The sequence below is a fragment of the Coregonus clupeaformis genome, chromosome 21, assembly GCF_020615455.1.
Source record: "Coregonus clupeaformis isolate EN_2021a chromosome 21, ASM2061545v1, whole genome shotgun sequence".
NCBI lineage: Eukaryota > Metazoa > Chordata > Actinopteri > Salmoniformes > Salmonidae > Coregonus > Coregonus clupeaformis.
In genome coordinates, this window is record NC_059212.1 from 34,741,314 (window position 1) to 34,766,379 (window position 25,066).

The window sequence follows — 25,066 nt, forward strand, 5'->3', positions numbered from 1 at the left end:
AGTTGGCGTTCCTCCTTGGTTAACCCGTGCGCCCTACTTGCATTGGTTCCGAATCGGGAGACAGAACCTCTCCACTAATCCTGTGTGGTGGACGATGATCGACGTATTCTGGTCCACACCCCGACCCGACTGGAACCTGAGAAGCTGATCGATTGGACGGACCCCATTGCTTCTCCCTCCTTCGCTCTCGGACTCGATTATCCACCCGAATAGACAAGGCTACCAAGCTGTCCAGGTCACTAGGCTCCGGATAGAGATCAACTCATCCTTGAGCTGCTCCGACAGACCCTGGTAGAAGGCCGCTTGCAGGGACTCCTCATTCCACCCACTCTCCACAGCCAACGTCTTGAACTCGATCACGAAGTCGGCCACGCTACGAAGTTCCTTGGTGAAGCGAAAACAGGCGCCTGGCTGCGATCCCCTCCCCTCGGACGGAATGGTCGAAAAGCTTCCTCAGCTCGGCCGTGAACCCCGGGTATGAAGCCATGCAGGGTCTTGTCGTTCCCAAACGGCTGAAGCCCACTCCAGCGCTCGACCACGCAGCAACTCAATCACAAAGGCTATCCTAGCCTTGTCTGTGGCATAAGAGTAGGGCTGTAGATCGAACACTAACCCACACTGCATAAGGAAAGAACGGCATCTTCCCAGCTCCCCCTCATATTTATCCGGCGTCGGAACCTTGGGCTCACGGAAGGACACCGCTCCAGACGCGGCAGGCGAGATGGGTGAAACCGGTAGTGGATCCTCCACCGGAAACTCGCGCTGGTTCTGGACCTCCGTCAGACCGGTAGAAAGGTTCCGAACTGCCAACGCGATCTCCTGTAGCTCCGTGCTATGATGGCCCAACATCTTCTCCTGATGGGTAATGGCATCGCGAACAGAGTCCAGGTCCGCTGGGTTCATTACTGGCCGGATCGTTCTGTCACGGTTTACTAAGCCAGAACCCAGAAGCAGACCAGGACAAGGTACTTTGAGACAAAGGTGAGTGTTTATTGAATAGACTCCCGAGGGAGGCTGAATAATCCAGGGAACAGGGCGGGTGGCGTGGATGGGTTGTTGAGGGTGCAGTGGTGGGTCCAGAAGTGGCTCGGCAGCCGCCGACCATCAGGCAGAGGTTGGGTGAAGGTTCCGGGTGAGAGACTGCAGACAGAACAAAACGGAGGTAAGTACACAGCAATTCAACAAGGTGCAAAACAACAAAACTAACGCTAGATGTTTCCAGGCTGATACACGGACAACATACTGTTCATGGCTAACGATCCGGCAGGAACTGGATGTTCGGCCAGAGCCTAAGAAGGGTGATGATCAGGACCAGGTGTGCAGATTGCTGATGGGATGCAGGTGCGGAAAACAAGAGAGCTCCCCGGAGCGTTCCCGAACCCTCGGGAAACTGGAGATCACGAACAGGAAAAACTAGTCACCAGACAGGACCCGACTCAGACTGCCGGGATCGTTACAGGATGTAAATTTCCGACTTCAACTGTATCTACAGAAATAAGACAGATCCTGCTTCTGTTGCCTGTTTGAATGTTTGTTTAAAAGCCTACTGATTCAGTGAGCACCTAGCCTCTTGCAAGCACAACATGTCGGATAAACTAATTAACAAATTCGTTTTTTAATCTTTACTATACTGTAATAAAGACTTTACACATTCTTTGTTAGAACAGCCGCTCTGGTATTATTTATAGTTTCTTTAGTGTTGTTTACACTGTTCCCAATAATAATAATAACCCTCCTTTTTCTTGATCTCCTTATTGTTATTATTATTATGATCCACATTATAAAAATAAGTAATGTCATTATAATTAGTAGGCTTAGTATAGCAGCCTTAGTATAGCAGCCCGAGTGGCGCAGTGGTCTAAGGCACTGCATCGCAGTGCTAGCTGTGCCACTAGAGATCCTGGTTCGAATCCAGGCTCTGTCGTAACCGGCCGCGACCGGGAGACCCATGGGGCGGCGTGCAATTGGCCCAGCGTCGTCCAGGGTAGGGGAGGGAATGGCCGGCAGGGATGTAGCTCAGTTGATAGAGTTGTGGGTTCGATTCCCACAGGGGGTATGAAAAAAAAATAATGTATGCACTAACTGTAAGTCGCTCTGGATAAGAGCGTCTGCTAAATGACTAAAATGTAAAATGTTGTATAATCACCATTGAGCTGTAGGCCTAAGAGCGCATCCTGTTTAGTCTTAATACCGTAACTTACTCTTAGGCCTATATTTCAATAGCTATATAGGCTACTGTATCAATCAATCATTAATTTGTTCATGTCATCACACAGCATACAAGTCATTCATGACGGACAGCGCGATGAACACTGTTGATGTTCTGTGGTGGTCGCTGCAGCATGGAGGAGAGAGAGACAACAGGTGCTAGTCACACAGTCACTCTCTGTAAAAAAAAAATTAACACAGCGCAGCAAGTCTGAGCGCGGCCCAGCACAATCAAATCAATTGTGGTTGGACTCCCTCTAGTCATTTGTGGGTCTTAATTATTTCATCAAACAGTGCGCTTAAAGCATCAGACAAGCTCAGTGCATTTAGTTGATTTGATTGAAACACATTGGATGTGTCTATATATGGAAAAATACACATTTGAAAATTTTGACCAATCGATTGGTCAAAAGAACAGACGATTCTCGGTCAACTAAAAACATTTTTAGTCGGGGACAGCCCTAAACGGTCGTCTCGTGCTGAACTGCGCATGTGCAGGCCGGCAAATCAAAGGCACTCCTTCGATGTTAAGGAGTTTTTAAAGAAAATGAAAACGTGTCAGTTTGGAGTAATAACATGTTCTACTACTTAAGACATCGGCTCAAATCTAGGCCTTTAGATTTCGAGAAAATTAACAACTAAGGAATAATTTTTCACTTCTCTCATTGACTTCTCAAACCCCAAACTCCAGCCTGGTCTGCTTGGCCTGTTTCGCAAGCGTTCCTAGAAGTCTCACGATGTTGCGCCTTTGGGTTTAGAAAGTCTGTGCGGATAGCTTCTTCAGGAGACCAATCATCATATCATAGCCAAAGATGTTCTATTATATTGACAAGATAGTCATGTGACTATGAAAATACATGTCCTCAAAGTTAGAAGGCAGGTGGGAGGAGGCGAGATCCCGTGGGACCATTCTAGCCAATGAGAGGGCAGATACACATGTGAACAACCAGCACAACTCGGATATAAAGTCGTTTTTTAAAAGTTTCTGAAATGCCACGTGCGTCCCCTTATATCAGTGCATGCGTAACAACCTAACCATTACGAAACTTCTATTTGATCAAATATGGTTCACATAGAAAATTAGCAATTACATTTCTGCTTCACAAAATTCGACACTCATTGACCTCCATACAAAAATTCCTCACTTCGTGGACTTGTTTTCATGGACAGATTTTGGGCAGAGTAAAACCTCTCGCTTTGCCTCTTCCTCTCTGTCATAGCAAATGAATGAATGACAGATCTCTTAGATATTGTCACTCACAAACTTGACTTTCTTAAAGAGACAGTGTTATAAAAATGTGAGCTTTTTATAATACACAAATGTCTTTACGGGATTACATATTCGATTCTAGGGTACAACATGTGCTTCAAAAGTAGCTTGAATTCATACAGTCTAAGCCTAATAGAGGCTATATGCAATCAAATAAAGTAATATATTATTACTTTCTGGTGCTCCTAAACGTTTTTCACACGTTAAAGTGCTGTCTACTCACATGATGCTCTCCCTCCCATCTCTCTTCTCTCTCTCTCTTCTCTCTCTCTCTCTCTCTCTCTCTCTCTCTCTCTCTCTCTCTCTCTCTCTCTCTCTCTCTTTCTCTCTTTCTCTCTCCCTCTCTTCAGTCTGCAGACGTTTCTCCTGGACGGTAACTGTCTGAGTGAGTTACCCAGTGAGCTGGGCTCTCTCCAGAGACTGGGCTACCTGGGCCTGTCCTTCAACCAGTTTACCCACGTGCCCCAGGTGCTGGAGCGGCTGACCTCCATGGAGAGACTGTGTATGGCTGGAAACAGCCTGGACACACTGGTGCTGCAGAGCTTCAGACTGCTCCGGTTCAAACATGTCGACCTACGGTATGCGGCTAGATAGAGACACTCTTTATTCAGATCCTATCTCCAGTCACAGTGTATCCTCATAACAAGTAGGTAACAGGCTTTGCACCCAGCCCAAACCATCTGGTGTCCCATTTTTCCCCACTGCATGTACAGTTATGGCAGATGCATGGAGACGTGGTCACAAGATAAACACCAAGCCTTTCGTCCATTCTTATGATCTGATCACAATGTACACCTAGCCGAAATCACGTCTAAACATCTGGTGGGAAATATTTAATCTGATTTTGGTTACAATCCAATCACACAATGCTTATAAACCCATCCATGTCTAGACACGTTTGACCGGAGTTACAGTATCTCTCTATTGCAAAACTCAAACAATGAGAGGAAACTATACTGTATGAGTCGAGAACCAGACTAAACAGACAGTCAGCATGGAACAGAACCAGGCTAAACAGACAGTCAGTATGAAACAGAACCAGGCTAAACAGACAGTCAGTATGAAACAGAACCAGGCTAAACAGACAGTCAGTATGAAACAGAACCAGGCTAAACAGACAGTCAGTATGAAACAGAACCAGGCTAAACAGACAGTCAGTATGAAACAGAACCAGGCTAAACAGACAGTCAGTATGAAACAGAACCAGGCTAAACAGACAGTCAGTATGGAACAGAACCAGGCTAAACAGACAGTCAGTATGAAACAGAACCAGGCTAAACAGACAGTCAGTATGAAACAGAACCAGGCTAAACAGACAGTCAGCATGGAACAGAACCAGGCTAAACAGACAGTCAGTATGAAACAGAACCAGGCTAAACAGACAGTCAGTATGAAACAGAACCAGGCTAAACAGACAGTCAGCATGGAACAGAACCAGGCTAAACAGACAGTCAGTATGAAACAGAACCAGGCTAAACAGACAGTCAGTATGAAACAGAACCAGGCTTAACAGACAATCAGTATGGGACAGAACCGGACTAAACAGACAGTCAGTATGAAACAGAACCAGACTAAACAGACAGTCAGTATGAAACAGAACCAGGCTAAACAGACAGTCAGTATGAAACAGAACCAGGCTAAACAGACAATCAGTATGGGACAGAACCGGACTAAACAGACAGTCAGCATGGAACAGAACCAGGCTAAACAGGCAAAGACACAGAGGTCAAGGTACATGTTGCCTTTAACCACAGATCTAGGATCAGATGATCTCACAGAATCAGGCTAAACAGACAGTCAGTATGGAACAGAACCAGGCTAAACAGACCGTTGGCTTGTAACCAGGCTAAACAGAGAGTCAGCTTGGAAAGTCTCGTAATGATTACTATAGCGGTGTTCTCCCTCCTGCTTGGCAAAGAGCAGACCTTGAGTGACTTAGCATTATTTGTCTAGTTAATACATCACTCCTCACAGTGTTGGGAGATAATAACTGAAGTGCCTCTACATCATGTTCTCAAGCTCAGGACCAAAGATCACACATGAGTGTAGATCGAGATGATGATGGTGAGGTGTGGTCTGTTCTGTTATTTTTGTCGGTGGGTGCAGCTTTTTCCAGTCTTGTACAGAAATGTATAAATGTGCCAAGTGTCAGGTCAGCTGGCACCTACAGTACCAGTCAAAGGTTTGGACACACCTACTCATTCAAGTGTTTTTCTTTATCTTTTACAATTCTTTACATTGTAGAATAATAGTGAAGACATCAAAACTATGAAATAACACATGTGGAATCATGTAGTAACCAAAAAGGTGTTAAACAAATCAAAATATATTTAATATTTGTATTTCTTCAAACAGCCACCCTTTGCCTTGATGACAGCTTTGCACACTCTTGGCATTCTCTCAACCAGCTTCACCTGGAATGCTTTTCCAACAGTCTTGAAGGAGTTCCCACATATGCTGAGCACTTGTTGGCTGCTTTTCCTTCACTCATCCCAAACCATCTCAATTTGGTTGAGGTCGGGGGATTGTGGAGGCAAGGTCATCTGATGGAGCACTCCATCACTGTCCTTCTTGGTAAAATAGCCCTTACACAGCCTGGAGGTGTGTTGGGTCATTGTGCTGTTGAAAAACAAATTATAGTCCCACTAAGCCCAAACCAGATGGGATTGCATATCGCTGCAGAATGCTGTGGTAGCCATGCTAGTTAATTGTGCCTTGAATTCTAAATAAATCACAGGCAGTGTCACCAGCAAAGCACCCCCACACCATAACACCTCCTCCTCCATGCTTTACGGTGGGAACTACACATGCAGAGATAATCCGTTGACCCACACCGAGTCTCACAAAGACATGGCGGTTTGAACCAAAAATCTCAAATTTGGACTCCAGATCAAAGGAAAACATTTCCACCGGTCTAATGTCCATTGCTCGTGTTTCTTGGCCCAAGCAGGTCTCTTCTTCTTACTGGTGGCCTTTAGTAGTGGTGTCTTTGCAGCAATTCGACCATGAAGGCCTGATTCACACAATCCCCTCTGAACAGTTGATGTTGAGATGTGTCTGTAACTTGAACTCTGTGGAGCATTTATTTGGGCTGCAATTTCTGAGGCTGGTAACTCTAATGAACTTATCCTCTGCAGCAGAGGTAACTCTGGGTCTTCCATTCCTGTGGCGGTCCTCATGAGAGCCAGTTTCATCATGGCGCTTGAGGGTTTTTGCGACTGCACTTGAAGAAACTTTCAAAGTTCTTGAAATATTCAGTATTGACTGACCTTCATGTCTTAAAGTAATGATGGACTGTCGTTTCTCTTTGCTTATTTGAGCTGTTCTTGCCATAATATGGACTTGGTCTTTTACCAAATAGGGGTATGTTCAGTATACCCCCCCCCCCCCTACCTTGTCACAACACAACTGATTGGCTCAAACGAATTAAGAAGGAAATACATTCCACAAATTAACTTTTAAGAAGGCACACCTGTTAATTGAAATGCATTCCAGGTGACTACCTCATGAAGCTGGTTGAGAGAATGCCAAGAGTGTGCAAAGCTGTCATGAAGGCAAAGAGTGGCTATTTGAACAATCTCAAATATCAAATATATTTTGATTTGTTTAACACTTTTTTGGTTACTAAATGGTTCCATATGTGTCATTTCATAGTTTTGATGTCTTCACTATTATTCTACAATGTAAAAAATTGTAAAAATAAGGAAAAACCCTTGAATGAGTAGGTGTGTCCAAACTTTTGACTGGTAGTGTATAACAGTTAATGAGTAACCCTGATGGTGAATACACAGTGATAGTGCCTTTGTTAAGTCACACATCCTATATGAGATATCAGGCCATCTATTAGAGATTGTAGATATTGAAACAATGTGTTCATTTCAATTAAACTCAGGTGTCAACCACAAAACAACAACAGGCCATCAAAGTTGATTTCAAATTGAATTTCCTTTAGTTGAGAACTCAATCAAATATCCATCCATACAGACATTGATTTTGATCTGACGTCTGCGTCTGGAGGTTTAATTATGCTACGGGCCATACTGCCTACTGTACAGTTATGAGACCTCTAACCTCTGACCTCTGTGCCATCAGGCTGAATAAGATCCGGGTGGTGGTTCCAGACGAACCAGACCTGCTGAGACACGTGACCCAGCTGGACGTGCGTGACAACGGGCTGGAGGAGCTGGATATCTCCCTGTTCCCCTGCCTGGAGGTCCTCCACTGTGAGAGGAACCACATTGCCACCCTCAAGGCCAAGGGCTCTATGCTCAAGGCTGTCTACGCACAGAACAACGGTGATTCCCCAGTTTGAGTTCATCTATGCTTGCTGTGCTTGTAATAGTGTAGGGTGAAGTTGCCCCTAGACGCTGATCTTGGGTCAGTTTAGCATTTTCCACACCAATGATTACGGTTAGGATTGGGGGAGTTGAAGCTGATCCCAGATCTGTAAATAGCGGAAACTTCACCCCGGAGCCCATCTATGCCTGCTGCATTTGGGATTTCTCCATTATAGCCTGTGTCATTCTTAATCTCCATCACTGCATTTCTCTATCACTACCTAGCTACAGTATCTGGTTCCATTTATGTCACACACATTGGTGGTTTAGTGCTCTCGTATGTGTTCTCTTCTACAGAGCTACAGGAGCTAGATGTCAGTCCAGTGCCCTCCAACCTCACCTACATGGACATCTCCAGGTGAGGCCAATGCCCTCGTATAAACACACTCAACATTGCTGAAAATACACAAACTCTCTTAAATCCAACATACTCACAAAGCCTCCTCAAACCTGACCTCTCTCTCTCCCCCTCTCCCTCTCTCGTTCTGTAGGAATCGTATGGAGGCCATCCCAGAGTGGCTGTGTGAGATTAAGAAACTAGAAGTTCTGGACCTCAGCCACAACCTTGTTACTGAGCTCCCAGCACGGTCAGTCTCTCTCTCTATCTCTCTCTCCCATTATATCTCTCTTTCGCTCACATTCTCTCCTATCACAGCACAGTCAGTTTCTCTCAATGTTCCCTGCTCCCAATGGCTCACTACTGTCAAATCTCTCTTTCTATTCTCCCAGCTTAATTTCCTCGTCTGCTTCCCTTCATAATCACTGATGTCAAAACACTGGATGGGTATTCCACCATGTTGATTCTACCTCTCATGTCCTGCCAGATCAGTGATCATGGAGGGAAGAACACAAGGAAAGGAAACAAGGATGCTAGTTCAAACTGTTGAGACACAGCCAGTGGTGTCATTGATCCCTCCGGCCACATAGCATTGTGTGTAGAATGGAATATTGCATATCTGTGTGCCCTGCTCATGGACAGTCTTCTATCCCTCACCTAGCACAATACATCAACCTGATAGTCACAACCATCCCATCCTCTCTAACTCTCTTTTTATATCCCCCACTAGAAGGTCACTTCAGATCAGGGATGGGCAACTTTAATGGGGGTGAGGGACACTAAAAAACAGAACTCATCATGAGGGGCCGTAGTTCCTTGCGGGTGTGCGCACCCACATTCTACTCATTTTGCAATGGGGCTTTGAGGAAAATTAGCTAGCTTATTTCCTGCAATTTTACACATTTTGCCATAGGGTGGACAGAAATGTTTGCAGTTTTCTGACGGAGATTGACTAACAAAATCAATGGGGGCCCCCCTGCCAGTAATTCAGCCGTGACAACAAGTTTAGATAGCTGGCCACTAAACTGACGTAGCAATGTAAAAAATTTTAGCTGACATGGGCTAATTGACAGGCTGTCAAGGGGTGCTGAAGGTGGGTGTTGTGCATGAATCAAGCGCAGGACGCAGAAGCTCAGTCCAAAAGACTTTAGTGCAATATTCACGTAGAAAATAAGCACAATAAGCCCGAAGGCGAAATAACGGCGCACACAGGCGTCAAACAACCGGCGCACTAACATGTGCGAAAAACCTCTCCAAAACACTGGAGGGAAGTACGTAGCTCCAACACAAAACAGAAGAGCAATCACACACAAAGACAAACACACACAACGAGAACTAAATAGGACACTAACGAGGACTAACAAGACACAGGTGTACAACATCAAGACAAAACCAAACGAACATGAAACATAGATCGGTGGCAGCTAGTACTCCGGGGACGACGACCGCCGAAGCCTGCCCGAACCAGGAGGAGGAGCAGCCTCGGCCGAAACCGTGACAGTACCCCCCTTGACGCGCGGCTCCAGCCGTGCGCCGACCCCCGGCCTCGGGGACGACCAGGAGGACGCGGAGCAGGGCGCGCGGGATGGTCCCGGTGGAACTCCGACAGGAGAGATGGGTCTAGGATGTCCCTCCGCGGCACCCAGCACCGCTCCTCCGGGCCGTACCCCTCCCACTCCATGAGATACTGGAGACCCCCCATCCGGCGTCTTGAGTCCAAGATGGACCGAACGGTGTACGCCGGAGCCCCCTCGATGTCCAGTGGGGGCGGAGGAGTCTCCCCTATCTCATTGTCCTGGAGTGGACCAGCTACCACCGGCCTGAGAAGAGACACATGGAACGAGGGGTTAATATTCTTATACTCAACAGGTAGATGTAACCTATAACACACCTCGTTCAATCTTCTCAGGACTTTAAAGGGCCCCACAAACCGCCGACCCAGCTTCCGGCAGGGCAGGCGGAGGGGTAGGTTTCTGGTAGAGAGCCAGACTCGATCTCCGGGTGCGTACACCGGCCCCTCACTGCGGTGGAGATCGGCGCTCGCCTTGTGACGAAGGACGGCCCGCTGCAGGTGGACGTGGGCAGCATTCCACGTCTCTTCCGAGCGCCTCATCCAATCATCCACCGCAGGGGCCTCGATCTGGCTCTGCTGCCAAGGTGCCAGAACCGGCTGGTAACCTAACACACATTGGAAGGGGGTTAGGTTGGTAGAGGAGAGAGTTCTGGGCCATCTCGGCCCAGGGAATGTACCGTGCCCACTCCTCCGGCCGGCCCTGGCAATACGACCTCAGAAACCTACCCACATCCTGGTTGACACGTTCTACCTGCCCGTTACTCTCCGGGTGGTACCCTGAGGTAAGGCTAACCGAGACCCCCACCACTCCATGAACGCTCTCCAAACACGGGAGGTAAACTGGGGGCCTCGATCAGACACTATATCCTCGGGTACCCCGTAATGCCGGAAGACGTGGGTAAATAGGGCCTCAGCGGTCTGTAGGGCAGTAGGAAGACCCGACATAGGGAGAAGACAACAGGCCTTAGAGAACCGGTCCACAACGACCAGGATGGTGGTATTCCCCTGAGAGAGGGGAAGGTCTGTCACAAAATCCACCGAGAGGTGGGACCATGGTCGTTGTGGAACGGGCAGGGGTTGTAACTTACCCCTGGGCAGATGTCGGGGCGCCTTACACTGGGCGCACACCGAGCAGGAGGAGACATAAACCCTCACATCCCTAGCCAAAGTGGGCCACCAGTATTTAGTGCTAAGGCAATGCACTGTCCGGCCAATACCCGGATGTCCAGAGGAGGGTGACGTGTGAGCCCAGTAAATGAGTCGATCCCGAATCTGGAGCGGAACGTACTTCCGACCCTCAGGACACTGTGGAGGGCTGGGGTCGGTGCACGCAACGCCGCTCGATTTCGGCATCGACCTCCCACACCACCGGTGCCACAAGGCAAGACTCCGGTAGTATGGGAGTAGGCTCAACGGACCTCTCCTCCGTGTCATACCGCCGGGACAGCGCATCTGCCTTACCATTCTGGGACCCAGGGATGTACGTGATTTTAAATACGAACCTGGTGAGAAACATACTCCATCGAGCCTGGCGAGGGTTCAGTCTCCTCGCTGCCCGGATGTACTCCAGGTTCCGATGGTCAGTCAAAATGAGGAAAGGGTGTTGAGCCCCCTCAAGCCAATGCCTCCACACCTTAAGGGCTTGAACTACAGCTAACAGCTCCCTGTCCCCAACGTCATAGTTACGCTCCGCCGGGCTGAGCTTTTTTGAGTAAAAAGCACAGGGGCGGAGTTTAGGTGGCGTGCCGGACCGTTGAGAGAGAACGGCCCCTATACCAGCCTCAGACGCGTCTACCTCAACCTGAAAGGGTAATGCGGGATCCGGATGCGCCAGCACCGGAGCCGACGTAAACAGGTCCTTCAGTCTCCTAAAGGCCCTGTCTGCATCAGCTGACCACTGCAGGCGCACCGGACCCCCTTTCAGAAGGGACGTGATGGGGAGCTGCCACCTGTCCAAAACCCCCGGATAAACCTCCGGTAGTAATTCGCAAAGCCCAAGAACTGCTGCACCTCTTTTACAGTGGTTGGAGTTTGCCAATTACGCACAGCGGACACACGATCCACCTCCATTCTCACCCCTGACGCGGACAACCGATAACCCAAAAAAGGAGACCGACTCCTGGAAAAACAGACATTTCTCTGCCTTGACATATAGGTCGTGCTCCAACAGCCTCCTCAATACACGACGCACCAGGGTTATATGCCTCGGCTCGGGTAGACGAGTACACCAGAATGTCATCAATGTACACGACCACCCCTTGTCCCTGCATATCCCGGAAAATGTCATCTACGAAGGATTGGAAGACTGATGGAGCATTCATCAACCCATATGGCATGACGAGATATTCGAAATGACCTGACGTGGTACTAAACGCTGTCTTCCATTCGTCGCCCTCCCTAATGCGCACTCAAGTTATACACGCTCCTGAGATCCAATTTGTGGAAAAACCGCGCTCCATGCAAGACTCTGTCATGGTCGCAATCAGAGGGAGTGGATAACTGTATTTCACAGTAATCTGATTGAGACCACGGTAATCAATGCACGGGCGCAACCCTCCATCTTTCTTCTTCACAAAAAAGAAGCTCGAGGAGGCGGGAGAAGTGGAGGGCCGAATGTATCCCTGTCTCAAAGATTCGGCCATGTAAGTCTCCATAGCTTTTCTCTCCTCTTGAGACAAAGGATACACGTGGCTCCGTGGGAGCGCTGCTCCTGCCTGGAAATCAATCGCACAATCCCCCTGTCTATGAGGAGGCAACTGCGTCGCCCCTAGTTTTACTAAACACGAGAGCTAAATCCCCATATTCAGGCGGAATGTGCAGTGCGGGCACTTGGTTTGGACTTTCCACCGAAGTCGCCCCCACGGAAACACCCAGACATCGCCCCTCGCACTGAGCAGACCACCCATCGAGAGCCCTCTGTTGCCACGAAATAGCAGGGTTATGGGTGCTTAACCAGGGAATTCCCAGCACCACTGGGTACGCAGGAGAGTCGATCAGATACAGCTGTATAGTCTCTTCATGACCCCCCTGCGCACACATCCTAAGTGGTGCTGTGATCTCCCTAATCAACCCCGACCCCCAACGGGCGGCTATCTAAGGCATGAACGGGAAAAGGTTTGTCAACAGGTAGGAGAGGGATCCCTAAATCTAAACAAAACTTCTGATCAACAAAATTCCCAGCTGCGCCTGAATCTACTAGCGCCTTATGCTGGGAATGAGGTGCAACCTGTGGAAAACACACTGGTATACAAAAGTGCGCAACAGAAAGCTCTGGGTAAGTGGGACGTCTACTCACCTGGGAGGCCCCCCCAGTGCGTGGCCTGTTGTCTTCTCCCCCGGAGAACCCTCCCCAGCACCTGGCCGCAGTGTGCCCTCCACGACCGCACTTGGTGCAGGAGACAGGCCCCCTCGGGCTCCTCCTCCTCCTTTCTCTAGCGCCGGCACCCCCGAGCTCCATAGGGCTCGGCTCGGAGGTGCCGGAGGGCGGAATGGACGGACCCCCCTCGGGACGTCCACGGGTGGCCAGCAGGGTGTCCAGACGGATGGACATATCGACCAACTGGTCGAAGGTGAGATGGGTATCCCTGCAGGCCAACTCACGTTGAACGTCCTCCCGTAGGCTACACCGAAAATGGTCGATGAGGGCCCGTTCATTCCACCCTGCGTCCGCCGCTAGAGTCCGGAACTCTAGAGCAAACGCCTGTGCGCTCCTCCTCCCCTGTCTAAGGTGGACTAGACGCTCCCCCGCCGCTTTGCCCTCAGGTGGATGGTCGAACACGGCCTTGAAGCGGCGGGAGAACTCGGCGTAGGAGATGGTGTTGGCGTCCATCTTCCTCCACTCGGCGTTAGCCCACTCCAACGCCTTGCCCGTGAGACAGGAGATGAGGGCGGAAACGCTCTCGTGTCCCGAGGGCACCGGGTGTACAGTGGCCAGGTAGAGCTCCACCTGCAGGAGGAACCCCTGACACCCGGCAGCTGTTCCGTCATACGCCCTCGGGAGCGAGAGCCGAATCCCCCTGGGTTCCGGACCTGGGACTGGTGGACCGGCCGATGGGGTTGGCAGGATAGGTGGAGGTGTGGGTACCCGCTGGCCTCCCATCGGTGCAGGGTGTTGATGACGTCCTGTAGAGCGGTCCCCAGTTGTCGTATCTGGTCATCTTGGCCGCGAACATGCTCCTCGAGCGACTCAGGCGTAACTGCAGATCCTGCTGATTCCATTTTGGTGTGTGATTCTGTCAAGGGGTGCTGAAGGTGGGTGTGGTGCATGAATCAAGCGCAGGACGCAGAAGCTCAGTCCAAAAGACTTTAGTGCAATATTCACGTAGAAAATAAGCACAATAAGCCCGAAGGCGAAATAACGGCGCACACAGGCGTCAAACAACCGGCGCACTAACATGTGCGAAAAACCTCTCCAAAACACTGGAGGGAAGTACGTAGCTCCAACACAAAACAGAAGAGCAATCACACACAAAGACAAACACACACAATGAGAACTAAATAGGACACTAACGAGGACTAACAAGACACAGGTGTACAACATCAAGACAAAACCAAACGAACATGAAACATAGATCGGTGGCAGCTAGTACTCCGGGGACGACGACCGCCGAAGCCTGCCCGAACCAGGAGGAGGAGCAGCCTCGGCCGAAACCGTGACACAGGCTATCAGTGACTGAAATAACAAGCGAAAAACTGCTGCTGCACAACCAAATTTCGAAATTGCACCTTGTGTATTCTACTATTCTAACCCGACTGAGTTCCCCCAAAATGTAAAATACACAAATATATATGGGGGGGTTGTCTAAACTGGATCGTAATAGAAGGCAGGGGATGGGGGTGGGGCAGGGATGTTGACGTGAATCAATTTCGAGTCTCATTGCAAAGGGTCTGAATACTTAAGTAAATAAGATATTGAAAAAAAAAAAAATGAATAAATTAGCAAACATTTCCAAAAACCTGTTTTTCATTTTGTCATTATGGGTTATTGTGTGTAGATTGATAAGGATTTTTTTTTTATTCATCCATTTTAGAATAAGGCTGTAACGTAACAAAATGTGGAAAAGGTAAAGGGGTCTGAATACTTTCCGAATGCACTGTACACTATGATCAGAGCCGGCTGCAGAGAATGATCAGTTAGGTGGAAATCAGATTTTCAATTTTTTTATCAGGGCTGCGAATAGCCAGGGACCTCACAATACAATATTATCATGATACTTAGGTGCCGATATGATACTGTATGTATTGCTATTCTCATGATTCTATATGTATTGCGATTCAATACTGTGATTTTATTGCGATTCGGTGTTCCAAACATATTGCTCACCATATGTTTGCTGCAGAGGGACAAGACAGAGCCATGAGAAAATGAGTTTTGATCAGTCATGGAAATAAAAGTGCTGAAAGCAAGCTATGAAGGACTTTTGGTGCAGGTACAGCCAACTAGCGCCAAAATAATATTGCAATATTGTCAATACGATACGATATATAGTCAAAAACAATATCCCGATATGTAATTGTAGCGATTTCCCCCCCCCCCCATCACAAATATTTTTATGCTATATTTATAATTATATAAAATATATTCAACAAATTCTCCACCAACAGGCATCTCTTCCAATGCACCACAACCAATAAGCAAAGCATACCAACTTCGGGTGCTTCAACATCATGGTTTGCGTTTTCAACACCACAATCTGCAGTTTGAATGCTTAAATTATATTTTGGATGAACGTGCGCAGGTAGCCTACAGGATACTTTTTAAGTAGCCTAATCAGATTAAAACATTGTGAAAAGTTTAAATTAAAAGTTAAATGACAAATATTTAGAGTATATTGAAGCGTTATGGGTTCTACAGTATGTGCACCAGGAATAGCCGCTCGAATTGGAGAGGAGGAAGAGCGCGTTAAAGGAAAAATCCACCCAAAACCACTCATTCCTATAATTTACAGTGTTATATAACACTAATATGTGAACAAATGTTTTATTTCGTCGTTATAATAAGGTTGGTAGCAACAGGTGAAAATCGTTGTGTAAATCTGTTGCAGCTCAAGTCGACTTCAAAACCCACAATGCAATGCTTTCTCTATGGGCTAGCTAGCTTGCTAGGTAGCGAGCTAGCAAACGTATCTACACACAATAATACCAATGTCAAAATCAGCATGTGAAGTAGCTAATTAGCTGTAAAATCGCCTGAACAAACTGCACTTTCAATTTAGGAGTCTACAATCTCACCATGTTCAACCTGCAGATCGATGTACCTCACAGAGTGGAGTCTGACATTCGCAATGGCACAATGCAATGCACCATGGACTGAAGAGGCAGTCAAATAGGAGAAATGTGTTAAACCCTCTGTTAAATTGCTAATTTCTCGAGGTAGGAATATCGTGAAAATATGATCAATGGCTCATTCGAGAAAAGACAACCTACCTCGTTATGACATTGGCCAGTATTGAAATCTGACATGTATGATAGACGTTTTTGTGATCTAAAAGTCGTATTCCTATTAACTTCCAGTGTAGTAAGAGCGACTTTATCTCAATGCTACGTCATACCAGCTGAATGTCTGCCTGCTTGAATGGCAATATCTCAGATACACATGAAAACATGAATTGACCCAGGGAATCAATAGAACATTGATCAGAGATGCACCAAAAACAGTATAACATTCAAAATGGGTGAATATTTACTTTAAGCTTTCCTGAATAACTGGGCCTGCTGGGAGCATATGTGGCCACATTATTATAGGACGACTTGGGAGAATGATGATGCAACAGACAGCGCATTCAGTATCAGAACTGAAAATACAGCCAGACTGGTCTGCTACTGTGCCTTTATAGACCTTATAAACTGTAGAGAGTAGACCCACAACTGATCCAAATTCAAATCACAGGGCTTTTGCTCCGTTATTCAAATAACATATTCACTTCAGTTTACAGCCTAGAGTAGAATTCTGTACTCATTTGAAAACAATAATGCAATTATTCCTTGCAATGTGGTGTTCAAGGCTAGTCTAGGTAGGATAATTGTATTGTCCCTGAACAAGATCAATAGGGGAGCTTTTTGAGCTGCCTCTCCGCTTATATTGAACATTGGTGCAGCTTTATAGGATTGCTAGTTAGCCTATTACAGATCTGGACAAACAATCCACCTACCACTATTGTCACTATGAATGGTGGATAGAGGGCAGGATAGACAGTTAGACTGGTAGACTATATTGGCCTGTGGTATAGTTAGCGCTCGGAAAAGTGTAATGCATAAGGGAAGTACCAAAACACCTTGATGTAGGGGAGGCGCATGCAAGCAGATTAGGACATTTGGCTAGAATGGAAGAAATTATATAGTAAAACCTGCAAAAGGGCGAATGTAAACCCGGGAATAAAAGCGCTACCCTCCCCTGTTATTTCACCATTCCTGCTCTTAACTTCTTTATTAGTGCAGATGACGGAAAGGAGAAGAGGAAGCCACTTTAGGCTATTGAGATGCAACTCTTGTTTCTCTCCCTGTCTGACTCTGACCATTGAGATGCAGCCCATTGTGACAGTGATTTTGTTACTGATTGTGATAATGACGTCTCTCCACTCCCCCTACTGGCAGGTTGCTGTGTAGCAGCAGTCTGAGGAAGCTGAGTGCAGGATACAACCACCTGCAGAAGCTGCCTGAGAGAGTAGAGCGCCCACTACTGGAGGTGTTGGACGTACAACACAACCAGCTAGCAGAGCTGCCCTGCAACCTCTTCCTCAAATCTGACAGGTAGCACATCATTATAGACATACACTGAGTGTACAAAACATTAGGAACACCTTCCTAATATTGAGTTGCACCCCCCTTTGCCCTCAGAACAGCCTCAATTCGTCGTTCCACAGGGATGCTGGCCCATGTTGACACCAATGCTTCCCACAGTTGTGTCAAGTTGGCTGGATGTCCTTTGGGTGGTGGACCATTCTTGATACACACAGGAAACTTTTGAGTGTGAAAAACCCAGCAGCGTTGCAGTTCTTGACACATTCAAACCGGTGCGCCTGGCACCTACTACCATACCCTGTTCAAAGGCACTTAAATATTTTGTCTTGCCCATTCACCCTCTGAATGGCACACATACACAATCCATGTCTCAATTGTATCGAGACTTTCAAATCCTTCTTTAACCTGTCTCCTCCCGTTCATCTACACTGATTGAAGTGGATTTAACAGGTGACATCAATAAGGGATCATAGCTTTCAACTGGATTTAAATGGTCAGTCTATGTCATGGAAAGAGCAGTTGTTCCTAATATTTTGTACACTATAATATAGGATGTTAAAACATACAATGAATGTGATTACATGGGGCTGAATTAAACTCATTCAGTGTGTTAAAAAAATTAATGAATTATATGGCGGTATTGTTGAGATAAAATAGGATCAATACAAGAGCCTGATGACAAGAGGTGACCTTAAATTATTACTCAGTTATTTACTAAACATGTTAATACAAGCTATGACAAGTTATTTCACCGGTAGAATATGTGTAATGGTTGAAAGACTGACATTAGGGCTCACTTCCTGTTTCAGTTTGCGGTGCCTAAATGCCTCGGCCAATAAGCTGGAGCACCTGCCTCCCTCCAGTCTATCAGAGGAGAGCAACAGCATCCTCCAAGAACTGTACCTCACCAACAACCGGCTGACTGATAAGTGTGTTTCCTTACTGACGGGACACACACACCTCCGAGTACTACACATGGCTTACAACTACCTGCACACCTTCCCTGCCAGGTAAGGGGATAGATGTAGGCTCCCGAGTGGCGCAGTGGTCTAAGGCACTGCATCTCAGTGCTTGAGGCGTCACTACAGACCCCCTGGTTCGAGTCCAGGCTGTATCACAACCAGCCGTGATTGGGAGTCCCATAGAGCGGCACACAATTGGCCCAGCGTCGTCCGGGTTTGGCCGGTGTAGGCCATCATTGTAAATAAGAATTTGTTCTTAACTGACTTGCCTAGTTACATAAAGGTATAAAACATAATTAAAATATACATACTGTATACACACATTACAATTTTTACATTTTAGTCATTTAGCAGACGCTCTTATCCAGAACGACTTACAGTAGTGAGTGCATACATTTTCATACTGCCAGTCACACACACACACACATACATACATACATACATACATACATACATACACACACACACACACACACACACACACACACACAAAATAACTGTTGTAACTCTCTTTTTTCTTTGTCTACCACACTTACAATATACTGTCTCTTCTATGTAAATACTCACTGACTCTCCTTTTTCCTCATCTGTAGTAAAATGGCCAAGTTGGAGGAGCTGGAGGAGGTAGACCTGAGTGGGAACAGGCTGAAGACGGTGCCCACCACCATCATGAACTGCAGACGCATGCACACACTCATCGCCCACTCCAACACCATAGAGGTCTTCCCTGAGGTCATGCAGCTTATGGAGATGAAGGTAGGACAGTCAGGCAGATATGACAGAAATGTGTGAGTGTGCGTGTGTGCGCGCGCACATGTGTGTGAATGCATGTATATTTATGTGTGTGTGCATGCGCGTGCATGCGTGTGTGAGGATGGTTGTATATTTATGTGTGTGTGTGTTAACCCTCTCCTCTCTCCACAGTGTGTAGATCTGAGCTGTAATAAGCTGAGTGAGATCAGCCTGCCTGAGATCCTGCCTCCTAAACTCCAGGAGCTGGATCTGACTGGCAACCCTCGCCTCAGCCTGGACCACAAAACCCTGGAACAACTCAAGTAAGTCTTCTATTAGTGTAGACAAATTGTGAGTAAAGATGAACGGAATTGAATTCTTTAGTTTGTCTGTGTACCTGTATTTGTATGTATACCTGTTCCTGCACTGTGATCTTTTTAATAAGTATCCTCTCTCCTCTTTGTTGCAGTAACATCCGCTGTTTCCGCATCGACCCGCCACCGACCTTCTCAGCCAATGAGGCGTCAGGTGGGCCGGCTGTGTGGAGTCATGGTTACACAGAGGCCTCAGGCGTCAAGAACAAGTGAGTAACATACACTAGGCTACATGATACATACACATCATGTGTGAACCATATGGACCACCATGGGGAGCTTTCATGTGTGAAAAACAAATGAAGTTACCATTGCGACTAATCAAATCAAATCAAATTGTATTTGCCACATGCGCCGAATACAACAGGTGTAGACATTACAGTGAAATGCTTACTTACAAGCCCTTAACCAACAATGCAAAGTAAAAAAATATATAAAAATTGTTAAGCAAAAAAAATAAAAGCAAATAACTAAAGAGCAGCAGTAAAATAAAATAACAGTAGGGAGGCTATATACAGGATGGTACCGGTGCAGAGTCAATGTGCGGGGGCACCGGCTAGTCGAGGTAATTGAGGTAATATGTACATGTGGGTAGAGTTAAAGTGACTATGCATAAATAATAAACAGAGTAGCAGCAGAGTAAAAAAGGGGGACGGGGTGGGGGTGGGGGGCAGTGCAAATTGTCCGGGTAGCCATGATTAGCTGTTCAGGAGTCTTATGGCTTGGGGGTAGAAGCTGTTGAGAAGCCTTTTGGACCTAGACTTGGCGCTCCGGTACCGCTTGCTGTGCGGTAGCAGAGAGAACAGTCTATGACTAGGGTGGCTGGAGTCTTTGACAATTTTGAGGGCCTTCCTCTGACACCGCCTGGTATAGAGGTCCTGGATGGCAGGAAGCTTGGCCCCAGTGATGTACTGGGCTGTACGCACTACCCTCTGTAGTGCCTTGCGGTCGGAGGCAGAGCAGTTGCCATACCAGGCGGTGATGCAACCAGTCAGTATGCTCTCGATGGTGCAGCTGTAGAACTTTTTGAGGATCTGAGGACCCATGCCAAATGTTTTCAGTCTCCTGAGGGGGAATAGGCTTTGTCGTGCCCTCTTCACGACTGTCTTGGTGTGTTTGGACCATGATAGTTCGTTGGTGATGTGGACACCAAGGAACTTCAAGCTCTCAACTTGTTCCACTACAGCCCCGTCGATGAGAATGGGGGCGTGCTCAGTCCCTGTAGTCCACAATCATCTCCTTTGTTTTGATCACGTTGAGGGAGAGGTTAACTAAGATGAATACGTCAGTCGGTGAGGTCAATGTGGGGGCAGTAGAGTTAGTGTGTGAAAAATGAGAGGGTGGGGGTGTGGGTGCATGCACACATCCATCTGTTTGTGTGTGTGACAGATGTGAGAGAGAGATGCAATGCTGTGGAGCTACAGTAAGTCTTAAACTCTCAACATCCTCAAGGGAATATTATTAACATTTTGCGCGTGTTCCTCTCTCTCGCTCTCACAGGCTGTGTGTGGCCGCCCTGTCGGTGAACAGTTTCGGTGGGAGTCGTGGGGCCCTCTATGGGGTGTTTGATGGAGACAGGAACGTGGAAGTGCCCTACCTGCTGCAGTGTACCATGAACGATGTGCTGGCCGAGGAGCTACACAAGACCAAGAGTGAAGAAGACTACATGACCAACACCTTCCTCGTCATGCAGAGGTTAGTATGGAAACACATACACGCAACTTATTATTTAGACAGAATCAGATATTCAAACTTCTCCTGTTCTCTCTCTGTGCCTCAGGAAGCTGGGTACGGCAGGGCAGAAGCTGGGTGGCTCGGCGGCCCTGTGCCACATCAGACACGACCCCACCGACCCGGGCGGCTGCTTCACCCTCACCGCTGCCAACGTAGGCAAGTGCCAGGCCATCCTGTGTCGGGATGGCAAGCCACTGCCCCTCTCCCTGCTGCACAACGTAGGCCTGGAGGAAGAGTACCGACGCATCAGACAACACAACGCCATCATCACTGAGGTACACAGGGAGGGGTGTGTTTGTGTGTGGCCTTCTATCCTCGTGGAGACCTGAAATCCCCAAAAGTCCCCACAAGGATAGTAAAACAAGGAAAGGTCTCCCACATGGGGACATGTTCCACATCCCCATGAGGACAAACGCAATTTTAAGCTTAGGTGTTAGGGTTAGGGGTTAGGGAAAATAGGATTTTGAATCTATCACCACGAGGATAGAAAAACAAGTGTGTGTGTGTGTGGTTGTGTGCGTGTGTGTATGTGTATGTGTATGGAGGGGGACGAGGGGTTAAGAGTGTATTATGCATGTGGGTGGGAGTGTGACAGTGAATAAGAGGATGTTAATTTAAATGAAGTACTGCTCCAAATGAAATGGTACTGATATAAAAATTCACTATATCACTCAGTTTAATTCAAGACTTGTGATGCACATCAATTCCATTTCATGTTAAATTCTATAACCCCGAAGGTTATGGGATTTTGAAGTCAAGTCAAAATCATCATTGATACCACACTTAATTACTCTTTTAATAGAATTTTGACCTGAGCTTTAATCTGAATGTGTGAGGATTGGGGTATGTGTTAGAATGACTAACTGCTCCCACTCTAAACATACTGTGTGTGTAAGTGTTTCTGGGAGGGGTTAGGATACAGCAGAATACAGGTTTCTGTTGGACTTTTAAGTAATCTTCTCTTACTCCTCTAGGACAACAAGGTGAATGGAGTGACAGACTCCACCCGCATCATGGGATATTCCTTCCTGTACCCGGCGGTGATCCCACGGCCCTACGTCTGCATGGTAACCCTCACCCCGCAGGACGAGTTCTTCATCCTGGGCAGCCGGGGCTTGTGGGATGCCGTTTCACCGTCGGAGGCGGTGGAGGCGGTGCGTAACGTCCCAGACGGCCTTGCTGCAGCCAAGAAGCTGTGTACACTGGCCCAGGGCTATGGCTGCACCGACAGTCTCTGTGCCGTGGTGGTCCAGCTCTCTGTGAGTGAGGACTGCTGCTCCTGCTGCTGTAGAGACCATCCCCAGCCGCCCCCCAGCCCCGGCTTGGGTGGCTACCCCTCCTCGGGGGGTTCGTCAATAAAGGAGCGTCCTACAGGGGATGGTTCCCTCCCCGTCCCCCCGTCCTCCTGCAGTGAGATCAGCAGTGAGATCAGTACTAGTGAGATGAGCAGCGAGGTGGGATCCACGGCCTCCTCTGATGAGCCTCCCCAGAGCTCCCTGGTGCTGCTGCACGAACAGCCCCACCACCACCAGCTCCACCTGCACCACCAGGCCCACCAGCTCTCCCTCCAGGCCCAGCACTCCGCCCAGCCCTGCCCCTACCCTCACCCAGGCTCGGAGCTCCCTGCCCGGGGCTGCTGTGCTCTCCATCCTGCCTGTCTGACCGGGTCCTTCCAGAGGCAGCTGTCCAGCGCCACCTTCTCCAGCGCACTGTCTGACAACGGGCTGGACAGTGAGGACGAGGAGCCCATTGCCGGGGTCTTCTCCAACGGGAGCAGAGTGGAGGTGGAGGCCGACATCCACTGCCTTAGGGCTGAGGCCTCTTCATCATCATCATCGTCAGTACGGGAACGCTTGCTGGCCCCTCCTCCACCTCCTCCACCCTGCACCCCAGAACCCCTGGAGGACGGGGTGGAGCTGACTCTAGGGGAGGCGGAAATGAGGGAGGATAGAGAGGAGAGCTGGTCAGGGGGCTGCGGCAGACCGGGTGATGACTTGAAGACCCTGGGGAAGAGAAGGGGGAACGGCTCTGTGGCCCCTCAGGAGAAGAGCCACAACCTGATCGAGGTGGCAGCAGACGCCCCATCTAAGAAGGGAGGGGGGTACTTCACGGCCCCCGCCCAGCCCGACCCGGACGACCAGTTCATCATCCCTCCAGAGTTGGAGGAGGAGGTCAAGGAGATCATGAAGCAGCATCAGCAGAAACAACAGAACCCACCTAGCCCCGACCAGCCTGCAGACTACTATGACACACCCCTCTGAGCAGACACACTCCCTACAGCAGTCTACTACAACTCACCACTATGTTTCTGCAGACTACTACGACACACCCCTCTGAGCAGACACACTCCCTACAGCAGTCTACTACAACTCACCACTATGTTTCTGCAGACTACTAGGACACACCCCGAAATCCCTACAGTGGAGAGTCCATACAGAGTCTTCGGACTAGCTGAGTAACCTATGTATCTGAAAAACAGCACCTTGTTGAGATGTCTACAGACTATAAGCACTCAACCCCTTTTCTGAGACCACATCACTGGAGTACCAAACACTGTAACCTGCTCCACCCCTTTCCCCAAAGTGGCCTATAGAATAGGACATGCAAATGAGTCCTTTAAGATAACCCAACCCTATTGGGTATCCTACTTATGGACACACCTTTTTATGGTCCAAAGTAGTTCCACTACTACTCACAGACAGACTGTACGAAACGTTGTTTTTACATTAGACAACAAACCAATGAGTACCTATGTAATCAACACTAGTCTCTCTGCAATAGGGTTAGCCTATCACAACACACAGTTATGGATAATATGATTCCGTATAGTTTTTTTACTTACCATATCTTTTAATGTAAAGAAAATTAAGTTGCTGAAAAAACTTTGTTAAATGAAACATGGAGAACACAATCTTTTTTATTATCAATGAAATACATTGAAATGGTACACACCAATAATACCACGCTTAACTGTTGAAGATGGGGCACTTAATGATACTGTATTTCTTCAGTAAATCATGGCTCTTGGCCTGTAAAAAAGGCATAGACATTTTTGTAGAAATTTGAAAGACTAACTCTTAGGAGTTGCATACTCTTTATGGTGACATAGTCACTTTTACTAATCTTCTCTGAGAGAAATTGTGATTTTTTTCCAATGATTGTAAATAAGAGAAATTTATACTGATGCTTTTAAAGGAACTGTGTACCCGTATGTCTGGATGGATTTAGTGGTGTGGAGGGGTTGTGGGTCAGACCTGGTTTCGCCATTTTGGAGATCTCACCTTCCTTTCTCCCGTAGACACACACACTCACTCATGTTCAATACACACACACACACCGATACGTACATACACAGTACACCCACCCTATTATTCCGTACAGGCACACACAATTCACGATGGTTCTTCTCATTCAGTTCTATTGTTACTTACATCTTGGTTAGTCAGCACTCCCTCTAGTGTGCTCACAACACACATACAATACATACACACAGTATTCCATCCCACCGCCCGCCTAACTGTTATCACCGGCATGACTGTGTCCAGTTCAGTAATGCAAACAAATGCTATATCCACATGGAAAGTAAACCACACAAACGTTCCTGTCTTTAGTATAATAAATCTTACATTTGTAAGCTTTGTTCTAGTGGTATTTTATATTTCTGGGTCATAATTAAAATTATTTATTTTGTGTGCATTTGACACACGTGTGTGACTGATATAGAATAATTTCTCTCAGTATCCCCCCCCCCCCCCGTTTTCAATGTATGGCCCTCTTGTATTTTACTGATGCAAATGTA

General features: G+C 47.5%; 1 protein-coding gene across 2 annotated transcripts in view; it reads left to right on the top strand.

Annotated features, from left to right (window-relative positions):
- The window catches only part of LOC121535316 (PH domain leucine-rich repeat protein phosphatase 1), an 89,267-nt gene extending 64,355 nt beyond the window's left edge, over positions 1-24,912 (top strand). Inside the window, exons 6-18 of one of the 2 annotated variants that reach the window (XM_041842264.2) lie at positions 3,829-4,056; positions 7,571-7,773; positions 8,113-8,173; positions 8,307-8,402; positions 17,319-17,474; positions 18,275-18,475; positions 19,021-19,183; positions 19,352-19,482; positions 19,629-19,742; positions 21,034-21,228; positions 21,314-21,542; positions 22,242-23,565; positions 23,642-24,912. In XM_041842264.2, coding sequence (XP_041698198.1) covers positions 3,829-4,056; positions 7,571-7,773; positions 8,113-8,173; positions 8,307-8,402; positions 17,319-17,474; positions 18,275-18,475; positions 19,021-19,183; positions 19,352-19,482; positions 19,629-19,742; positions 21,034-21,228; positions 21,314-21,542; positions 22,242-23,528 — 3,064 coding nt within the window. In that variant the 3' untranslated portion in view covers positions 23,529-23,565; positions 23,642-24,912. Of the gene's footprint in view, positions 1-3,828; positions 4,057-7,570; positions 7,774-8,112; positions 8,174-8,306; positions 8,403-17,318; positions 17,475-18,274; positions 18,476-19,020; positions 19,184-19,351; positions 19,483-19,628; positions 19,743-21,033; positions 21,229-21,313; positions 21,543-22,241 lie in introns of both variants that reach the window. The other variant, XM_041842263.2, reaches the window with a different exon arrangement.
- Positions 24,913-25,066: the final 154 nt, after the last annotated feature.